An 11,311-nucleotide genomic window follows, 5' to 3' on the forward strand; every position below is an offset into this window, starting at 1 on the left:
CTTTATCTTTCCCTTTTCCTCTCCCCCCAAACCTTATTTCACCCTTTTTACTTTAACTTTAAAGATGACTAAAGTAAAGATTATTTCATTGAACATTAGAGTTGAACTCATTCAGAAGGCATCTGAAATTTGCTAAACCACTAAATAAAGAAAAAAATATGATAACCCCTTTGCTGTAAATTATATTAAAAGATGAAGAAATACACTTCAATGCTTCAAAATCTGGATATTTTTTTATCCTGTTATGATGAAAAGTGGGTTGCAATCTTGAATTAAAACCATCCATTATTTTATTTTTTAAATGTAAAATCAATGAACGATCCAGCACAAATATTTGGCACTGGTTTAGTGGGGGGAAAGCCAATAATGATTGGGCGTATCTATGTGTCAAATGAAAATCAAAAAGCATTAACAAAATTAATGCCATAATTGTTTCCAGCCTAGACAAAGAAATTATACTTGGTGGAGGCTTTATTTGAATCAAATTTTTAAAACTGGACAGGACAAAATATAAAATATCAGGAGTAATTCCAACTCTTTAAAAAAAAATTACACAAGTTTTTCTAGTACAAACCTTGTGGCAGTTTCAACCAAAGGAGAAAAATTTCACAATTTATGAAATCACTCAATAATTTATTTATTTTTTACATCCCCGTGGTTAACTCAGAAAGTGAAGTAAGCAAATACAGGATGAAACATTTATTTTGTTGTTGTTGTTACAAGAATTTGAAAGTTTGGAAAATATACCACTGAAGGGCACCTAGACAATATGTTAATGTTTAATTCAGAGTTTGTTCTGACAATAAAACTGATAATTGAAGCATATTTTAATAATTCCCCAGAAGACTGTCCTGTAACAAATTGGGAAGTCTTCAAAGCAGTCACTACAAGAGAAATCAAACAAAAAGCTGCATATTTCAAAAAAAGAAAAAAGACCATTAATGAGTTAATAACACAGATTAGAGATGTGGTGCAACAACATAAAAGGACAAACAATATTACAAAGACTTTATGCTACTAAAAAACCCCACTTAATTTAGTATAGTGTTCATCGGTTTGTAAGGTATCAACTTGGGTCAAGTAACTACTTAACATTATTTCCAGAATAAGGAAACAATCCATACAGATAAAGCATTTGATAAAATGGAGTGATCTATTCTGGGAGCTGCACAAAATGTAAATGGACACTCCTTTAATCTCCTGGATTATGATGTTTTCAAACCCTACTGCTTCAAAACAGACAAAGTACAATCAGAAACATGTAAATTAAATAGATGCACTAGATAGGAATGCCAATTATCGAGGTTACTATTTAATTATCTGTGGAACTTATGGCCAAAGCTGTTAGACTGGATCACATAAATAAAGGATTGACAATATTAACAAACCACTTACAAAGAAGTTTGTATGCAGATGACACTGTGCTAATTCTGAAAGATCCAGAAAAATAATTTGAGCCACTTGTACAGTAACTTTAAAAACTATAGAAGACAGAATTGAAAATAAATATCAAATCCCTGGATCATCATGCCTAGGGTATTAATTTCCCCACACTTTTACAATGATCTCTCAAACACTGGAGAATTGTCTTGTTCTCTTAAGACTTGAGCATAAGTCATTATTATTGAACTGAACCATAGAACATCATCAGTGGTCATGCCCTCATTGAGTATTGTTCTGTCCAAAGGAATGTGGTTCACAAGTTCATAATAGTTATTGACAGTGACTATTAGGGAAGTGGGAGAAATTTATTTTATTTCATATTCTAATATGAACCAACCTAAATCACTGTTGCAAAAAAAAAAAAATGAAGCAAAACAGAGCTGCCCTTCAAAAATCATATTTCTCTGAATTCTCTAATGCAATTATCCAACCAATTTCTACAGAAATGGGCATATTAGAGGAAAGCATGCATAATGTAAAAATAACATACAAAAAGACACTATATTAGGGAAATTGCTTGCAAAAAACCTGTATGTATGTATATTGAGAGAAATGTCACTAAAATGCTGCCGAATTTTTGTGAGGTCTTAACTCTCTGTCCCAAAAATCTTTGTGGAAATATGGTGACCTGAACGTAAAATTGGAAAAATGAGAAACTGAAGCAACAAAAATTGAATTATTCATCCATCCCTAGTGACTTTTAATAAAAAGGAAGGTGTATCTCCTCAGAGTAGAAGTTTCTGTTGTTCACTCTGGTGTCCTTTTCTATTATACTTAAAAGGAGCATGACTGTGTGCAATGGACAAGCCGCTGATCATTTCCAGACATCTCAGAATTCATTGCATTCAGGCTTAGAAATCAGAGACTTGCTGAGAGCAAATAATAGATAAACTGAACATAACTATATGAAAAGTATTAAAATACTTTTCTTACCTGGATATTATCTTTACATTCCTCTACTTGACTGGGAAGCTCTTGAGAATCATTGGAACTCCTTGGATTCACCTGAGTGTTAGGAGGCTCCACAGAGAAAACAGGAAACAGGGGCCTGAGAAACCTGAACTCGCTGTTCAGAGACCCACCAGCTAAGCACACCTCATAGTTGTAAGCCTGGGATAGAGATCCAGCACCAGAATCTGCAGAGATCTCCTGGGAATCAGGTCCCACCGGGAAATTGGCTGCAGAGTTGTAGGTTCCTATGAACTTTTCACGTTTCTGCAACTTGATTACAACAAAGGCCACTACAGAAATGAGAAAGATGCTTGAGATGGCAGCCAAGCAGATGATCAAATACATCGTCAGGCTGGGGTCTTCCTCCTCCACTGTTTCCTCCTTTGGGAGAGCCACACTTTTCAGATAAGGGTCAGAGAAGCCGTCCACTAGAAGGATTCTGAGCGTGGCAGAGGTGGACTGGGGAGGATGGCCGTTGTCTCGGACCACCACAATCAGATTCTGCTTGAAGCTGTCTCGGCTGCTGACCGGCCTCAGGGTGGTCACTTCTCCATTCTGGGCCCCCACCGTGAACAGACCCGGTTCTGTGGCCTTCAGCAGTTGGTAGGAAAGCCAAGAGTTCTGCGCAGAATCCCTGTCCACAGCCACCACCTTGGTGACCAGGTAGCCAGTCTCTGCCCCTCGGGGAACCAGGTCATTTGAGGGGGAAGTGCCATTCTGGAGAGGGTAGAGGATGAAGGGGGCATTGTCATTTTCATCCACAACCTGAACGCGGATGGGAACTTCTGAGCTCAGTGGAGGGGAACCTGAATCCACAGCCCTCACCGTCACATGGAAATCTTTTACTTCCTCATAATCCAGAGACCGAATGGCATACAGGTTCCCCGTTTCAGAGTTGATGGAGATGTAAGAGGATGTGGGGCCATCATTGACCTTTCCAGGCAAAAGCAAGTAGGTCACTTTGGCATTCTGCGCTGTGTCCAGATCAACAGCATGGACTGAATTGATCAGAAGACCTGGAATATTGTTTTCCCTTAATTTCATTTCATAGAATGGCTTTTCAAACACTGGAGGGTTGTCATTGACATCTGACACATCAACATGAAGTATTCTTGTGGAAGTGAGTCTGGGAGAGCCTTTGTCAGTGGCTGTGATGGTGATGTTATATTCACTGACTTTTTCTCTGTCCAGTGATTGTTGGGTCGCCAGCTGGTAATAGTTGTTCTCCGTGGGTTTGAGCACAAATGGCAGGTTGACTTCAGTGGTGCAGGCAGTTCTGCCACTGTCCCCAGAGTCCACATCTGTGACACTGAAAAGGGCCACCACTGTGTCTGGGGGAGAGTCCTCAGATAAGATACTTTTGATGGATGTTATGGTAATCTCTGGGGCATTGTCATTCTCATCTTCAATGTCTACAATGACTTTGCAGTAAGCAGAAAGTCCCCCTCCATCCGTAGCTCTGATGCGCAGCTCGTAATTGCTGTTTTCTTCATAATCAATTGTCCCTGAAACACTAAGTTCTCCATTAAGTGTGTTTAAAGTGAATGATCTTAATGCCATTTGCCCCACCTGGCTGAAGGAATAAGTAATAGTTGCATAGGAACCAAAATCTTTGTCGCTTGCTTCAACTTTTACAACCAGTGTATTCAGTGGGCTGTTTTCCATTAGTTTTACTTTGTACACAGATTGTTCAAATTGAGGGAAATTATCATTAGCATCCAGAACATCAATAATAATTTGGGCTGTACCAGTTCTTCTTGGGATTCCTCCATCAACAGCTGACAGAATCAGGGTAATCTGTGGATTCACCTCACGGTCCAACGGTTTCTCCAATACCAATTCCGCATGTTTGCTACCATCACTGTGACTTTGCACATCCAGCCTAAAATGCTCATTAGGACTAAGGGTGTAGTTCTGAACTGTATTTTTTCCTTTGTCTGGGTCTTCTGCTCTCTCCAAAGGGAATCTGATATCCACAGGAGTCTGCTCAGGTATTTTAAAAATAAACTGGTTTTTAAAGAATTGGGGGGAATTATCATTCACATCTTCTATTTCAACTTCAATTCTGTGTAGCTGCAATGGATTCTCCAGCACAATTTCAGAGAGTAGAACACAAGGTTCATTCTGTCCACACAGGGACTCCCGATCAATTTTATCCTTTACTATCACATCTCCAGAATGAGGATCCAGCTGGAAATACTGCTTGGAGCTCTTGGAAACTAGGTGGGCTCTCCGAGCAGACAGCTCCTTTGCATCCACTCTCAAATCTTTTAGCACATTTGCCACCAGAGACCCACTTTTCTTTTCCTCTGGCACTGAGTAGAGGAAGGACTCACACATTGCTACAAACATGCAAAGATATAATAAAGGAGACACAACTTGCCTGGTGTTGAGATGCACTTCCATTTTCCCAGCCTTACTTCCAGTCAGATATATGATGCAAGGTGGTTCTTTCGACGTTGTCTGTTATGTGTCTGTTATATATCCCCAATACAATTATTCATTTCTTTTGCTATATTTTTAATGGACTGTGGCCTTTTGAAAGATTTGCCTGAAATGAAGATCTGTTTCCTTTCTCTTGCTTCCTTTGCATTATGGCTCTGGGAGAGCAGTTACTTACTACTAAATAATCTACGGTATGTTGTGTAACAGCACCACCTTGTGTTTGAACTGGAATGTAGCTCCCAAAACATTACCACGTACCAACTCACATAGAATGATCTCATGTAACAGCTTCTATTTTATGACTGTATTCTTAACCCTTAACTGATATATAAAAAGGCTGTCACCTCTCATTTTCAAGCCCCCCCCCCCACTCTCCATCAAGATATTTATTGAGACACTGTGATGTCCCCAAACATTCACAAATTATTGAGAGGACTGTTGCTGGCATAAACTGTTCACAGCCACTGTGGCCTCCACAAAGGAACAACAACAAGAATGATACAACTTTTTGTATCATACAACATTTCAGCTTCCAGCTCTGCTTCTTCTTGTTCTCTTCACACACAGATTGACTTGTTCTGAAGAGCCATCTGACAGACCCTGACTATGACTTGGGTGCCATTTTATCTCCAGCCACCCATTTCAAATTTGGATGGAATTCTCCCCTCTCATTGTGATGAAATGTCATTGTATGTTCAAAGTGAATAGATTCTCAAGTCTGTTAGTTAGCTTTATAAGTTAGATAAGGTTGATGAATGATGTTGTGCTTGCTTATTAAGATTTGTTCCAAATACTACATTGATTTTAAATCTTCATATAGAAGACAATATGTGGTATATTGAGAGAAATATATTATGTGAAGGTATGATGGAATATTTGGGAGCTCCATGTCCTTTAGTGCTCACACTTGAGGCAGCACAGGAAAGGAAGGTTTTTAAACAAGAGTTTCAGATTTTATTGTCGGCTATGCAGTCAGATGAAAAACCAGATATACAGAAAATTGCTGTTTTTCTTAATGTGGTGGACACTGTATAATTCCTTTGAGCTGTCTGCTGAAGAAACAGTTATAAGGCACCAAAGGAAAAGTACTGTCTTCCTAAAAGTAACATGACAATTGGAAATATAAATTTAGATCAAAATATTAGCAAGATGGAGAAACATTTGTAATGTTTCAGATTTCAGAGCAAAAAGGTTGACTTGCAGTTTTGGAAGGGATTCCTTAACAATGTGGCATATTTGCAGGGAGATGGTCTGACCTAAATCATGATATAGAAGCTTCTGTAAAAGATTGTGAGGTATGCTTCAAATATCAGGAAAAAAGTAAAACAACCTATGGATTTTTTTAGCACCATGATCAAGAGTGAGAATGGATTTGTTTGAATAGGAGGGGCATCAATATTTACATGTTCTTGACCATTATTCACATTATCCAGAGATCTGAACTAAACAATCTGAGTGCAAAACTTGACATAGGCAAATTGAAAGTTGTTTTTACAAGACATGGTATTCCACCGATGGTTATGTCAGACCGTGAGCCAAAATTTTTTGTCAGGAGTTCAAAGATTTTGCTTCTCATTATGAATTAAGGCATGCAAAGTCTAGTCCAGGATATCCTTAGTTGAATGCGCTGATAGAGAATGGTGTCAAAATTATTACTCAAATATTATTTAACAAACATTTACTGCTGTTTGCTGAGCTTTATTAAATTTCAGGGCAGGACCTTTAGAACATGGGTTTTCTCCTGCAGGGTTGCTGGTCAATTTCATGCTTCAGGCAGCTTTATAGTCAGTTGCCACTGGCTGTCAGCATGGCACCTTATCATCAAATAAGTAAGGAGAGCAAGTCGGGCAAGTAAGAAGAACCTTTCATAAAGCTGCAAGTTCACAGGTGCCTCTTTCAGGGAGGACTTCCATACAGGGTCTTAGGTGTTTGCCCCCTTTTGTTGCCTACCAGCGCAAAGCCAGTTGTAGAAGCCAGGTGCTCCATTGATTTGCAAACACATTGTGATTTTGTCCCTCTGTTATCTCTTGAACCTTGATTACTAATTCAGACGCCATACAGATGCTTTTAATGTAATACATTTGATCTCTACTGTAAAGGAATGAGTGAGGGAGCAGACAAAACATAATTAATTTGTAGTGTCTGAGCACAACACATCTCCTATGCAATCAGAAAAAGGGTAGTGTGTTGCTAAGAGTGTCTCTGCTCACATTGACATGAAAATGTATCATAATCCTTGAAAAAATAACCCCTGTATCTGGACTTCACATCTTTGTACATAGCTGTGTTGCCTAACAGATGTTACTTGACTATATGTTGTCTCCTTTTTTGGCTTAGCCAGGACACCAGGCCATTTTGTGGAAATCCGAGTGTGTTCATCATCAGCTGGTCATAAAACTGTCTCTTTTGCTGATGTTAGATCCTTTTATCCGGACAGTCATGCATGCACCCACAAACAGAAGTGTTCACATGTCATCAAAGGAAACATGACATCCAGGATCTTGTTCCATGTTCCATGCACACCACTTGCAAGGGCGGTGAGAATAGTAATAGAGTATCATCTCCATTTTAAGTTATTTCTTGGGTGCTCCTGATAACACAAGAGTCTAAAGTTTGGGTTGGATATCAAAGGTCCTTGGAACAACTTGATATGCATTCTTCGGGGCTAAACACTTTGATTAGTGATATTCAGAGGCATAGTGGAGGTGAAAAAAAATTCCAAGAAAAAATGGGGTAGGTGCTATGTCAGTCATTTCCCAAAGCACAGCAGAATCAGTTCCTAACCTCTGCTCAGCTGCTGCCAGAAAATTTAAGCTTCTATAATTTCACTCACAAGTACTGTATGCTGATATAATTGTGATGTGGTTTGTAATATTCTGGTAAAGATAGAAGAAGAAGAAGAAAATAAGTTCATTTGATTTCTGAATGTCCAGTGAAAAAATTGCTAAATGTGGGCATTCATTGACAACTTTTAAGCTATCTGTCAAATTCCAAGAGCTGCAGGCACCCATTCCCACACAGCCTTCTAGGATCTTCTCCTTGTGCTTTTCATTTACCTTGTGTCTGCTTCCTATCAGGTGATTCTCCCTTCCTATAGCTTTGGATATCCCCACTTTGGATACAATACATTAAGGCAACAATATAATGCCATTTTTTTCCACTGCAATTTCATTTATTGGCTTACTTGTTTCTCCTCCCATTCGTATCTTACCGCTGTGCTTCCATGTTTATCCACCTCTGTGCCATGGTCAAAATCACAAATGGTTCTTGATAAAGTCTTCATTCTGTGTGCTTTTTGCACACACACACAAAAAAATGTTTCTCCACATGGATATCCAAACACAAACTGCAGATTTGTCCAACAGAGTCTGCAATCAACAGTTTCACTAAATATGCCAAGAAATGTTTTCTTCAGTACTTTTATTTCTTTTCCAGTAAATGCTTGCATTTTTATTATATCCATCACTTACATGTCTTGAAATAATCTTGTGTGATAGCACCAAGCCATTTGCTTGTTTCATTGTGAAGAAAGCAGGAGTCCCGGCAGCCATCCTCCCAGATTTTGGGAACCTAAAACAGAAATCAGAGAGAAAATGAACTACACAAAGGCAAAGAAAGGAAGCCCCTACCTTTCCTTGCAGGAACGTTCTTCTTCTGGTCCCTTTCCTTATTGAGGAGGAATGTCAAATTCCTTTATTGTGAAAGGGCTGGAAATCAGACACCATCTGCATAGCAAGCTCAGTCGCCATTTCCCCACTGCCTGTTCTGTTTTCCTGCAGATTCTTTGCACATCCTCAGCAGCGCTGGGCAACAGCGACACAGAATGGTCAAAACTGGAACTGCGTGTATTTCATGCTAAGCAGAGAGCACTTTTCTCGTGTTTTCACTCATGGCAGGTGATATGAGTTTTGCCCATTTAATAAGTGTGCAAATACTGGAGACAAGCATAGAAAAACCCCAAATCAAGTAACTGTAGGGCAAGTTTTGGAGCACCTGAAAGACTAACCAATTTATTATGCCATACGTTTTTGTGGACTTCAGTATCAATATGCCTGAAAGTTTATCATGGGGAAAACAGTTGCAGGGGAAAATAAGGTCAGGAGGAAATGAAATGCAGAAAAGGACAAGCTGTGGTAATTATACACTTGTAATTCACAAAACAGTTCTTGATGGCTGAAATATACTTGGAGTCGAGAGTGGATTTCATGCTCTTTATTCAGCTCATAGTGGTGAGGAGGAATGAATGTCCCTCCAAAATATCTGCTTTATATACATTATTTACACAATGGGCTGCACGTGATTGGCTAATTCCAGGATTCTCCTGTAGACCAATCAGGTTGTGGAGTCACTTCATCCAGGAGCTGGATTGGGTGGCTCCTGCGGACCAGTCATATTGCTGCATTTTGGATCCTATTGTTCTAGGACCAATCAGACTGCTGCATTTTGGATCCTATTCAACTCAGTGCATAACAATGGCACAGACATTTTGGCATTGACAAGCCAATTAACCCATATACTGTTCTAAAAATCTTATGTCTCACCTCAAACTACAAGTGATAGCATTTAAATTTTGATAGTTTGATAGTTTTACATTCCTATGTCCCTTTGAAATTCTTTTGCTGGCAATGGCCATGCACATTCACTAAAATGAAGTAGTTGCAGTGGTACCTCGGGTTACATACGCTTCAGGTTACAGATGCTTCAGGTTACAGACTCCGCTAACCCAGAAATAGTACCTCTGGTTAAGAACTTTGCTTCAGGATGAGAACAGAAATCGTGTTCCAGCGGCACGGCGGCAGCAGGAGGCCCCATTAGCTAAAGTGGTGCTTCAGGTTAAGAATAGTTTCAGGTTAAGAACGGACCTCCAGAACGAATTAAGTTCTTAACCCGAGGTACCACTGTAGTAGGTTCTCTAGAACCTTTGCTGGGGTTCTTCAAACTTCATCTCACTCCTTCTTTTGTTTTTCAGATTCTCATCTTTTTTGCTGCAGATGTTAAACAAAATAGCAAGAATGTGAGGTGGTAAGAGAAATCTGGGCACGATGGGAAAGTTGCACTGTCAGTAGTTTGCAAGAGTTTTCATGTGGAGATGATCTGTAGATTTGGGCTGCATAATAATATTTGAGTACAGGGATTACTTCTGAGTGGGAATCCATAGAACTGCCCAGTGAATTTAATTAGATTGTGCTAGGTACAAATCATATTTCAGGTTGCACTAAGGTCTACTGCAGGAGTAAGGAAACAATTGTTATCTCCCCACCCCCTGGTGCCCACCTGTCGATCACTTGACATCACTATGGCATAAGGGGATGTTGTGCTTTGAAGTCCCAGATGCTGGACTTTGTACCACTGTTTGAAAGCCTTTTGCTGTTGGAAACAGGGGGCTCAAACAAGAGTGGTGGAGGGCTGCCTGAAATCCCCCTCTAAAAGCACTAGGTTTTGTTCCCTCCCAAACACTTGATCATGAGAAAAGAAACAAGTTGCCTTTTGAAAGTCTCATATATAATAATATATATCATTTGTCTGTCTATTTCTCCATCTACCATCATCTATCTATCTATCATCTATTATTTACCCTATCTATTTATCTATATCTATGTATCTATCTATCTATCTATCTATCTATCATCTATCTATCTATCTATCTATCTATCTATCTATCTATCATCTATCTATCTATCTATCTATCTATCTATCTATCTATCTATATCTATCATCTATCTATCTATCTATCGATCTATCTATCATCTATCTATCTATCTATCTATCTATCTATCATCTATCTATCATCTATCTATCTATCTATCTATCTATCTATTTCCTCGGCCACTCTGGGTAGCTTCCAAGTTGCCAATCTGACATCAAACATGCCTTTAGAAGGCCTTCAGATGCCTTCTAAAAGGTAGGTAGTTTATTTCCTTGACATCTGATGGGAGGGCATTTCACAGGGCGGGTGCCACTATCAAGAAGGCCCTCTGCCTGGTTCCCTGTAACCTCACTTCTCTCAGTGAGGGAACCTCCAGAAGGCTCTCAGAGCTATAATGATAGAATTGTAGAGCTGGATGGGATCCCAAGAGTCATCTAGTCCAACCCCCTGCATTGCAGGGCTTTCAATCAAAAACCTCCAAGGAAGAAGAGTCCACAAGCTTTCAAGGGAGTCCATTCCACTATCAAACAGCTGTTATTGTCAGGAAGTTCTTCCTGATGTTTAGTTGGAATCTCCTTTCTTGTAACTTGAGCATGCAGCCAATCCTTCCCAAAGGCAACTGTTTTTCTCATCTCCCGCTCATCTCTAGGTGATCACGTCTGCCTGGTAACAGATGAAGACTTTTGAAGGGCCCAATACATGGGCATCTAGTATGTTCCCTTTTAGGAATCCTAGTTCAAAGCTAAAGAGGGTGACCAAAGTAAAGATCAAGAAGTAAATGCTAAGAAACAACAAATGGATCACAACTATGCCAAGAGGTTGGGG

General features: G+C 39.5%; 1 protein-coding gene across 2 annotated transcripts; it reads right to left on the bottom strand.

The window, feature by feature from the left end:
• Positions 1–710: 710 nt before the first annotated feature.
• On the bottom strand, positions 711–5,761 carry LOC308481922 (protocadherin beta-16-like). 2 transcript variants are annotated; one of them, XM_081014750.1, is made up of 2 exons: positions 2,377–5,761; positions 711–884 (listed from the first exon to the last, which is right to left on the bottom strand). In XM_081014750.1, the coding sequence occupies exons 1-2, from the start codon at positions 4,798–4,800 to the stop codon at positions 882–884; spliced, it is 2,427 nt and encodes an 808-aa protein (XP_080870876.1). In that variant the 5' UTR covers positions 4,801–5,761; the 3' UTR covers positions 711–881. The 2 variants fall into 2 exon arrangements, with proteins under 2 accessions (XP_080870876.1, XP_080870875.1); XM_081014749.1 differs by having other exon boundaries at positions 711–908.
• Between the last annotated feature and the right edge of the window lie 5,550 nt (positions 5,762–11,311).

The sequence above is a fragment of the Podarcis pityusensis genome (assembly GCF_964106645.2).
Source record: "Podarcis pityusensis genome assembly, chromosome: 7".
In the NCBI taxonomy this organism is placed as follows: Eukaryota; Metazoa; Chordata; class Lepidosauria; order Squamata; family Lacertidae; genus Podarcis; species Podarcis pityusensis.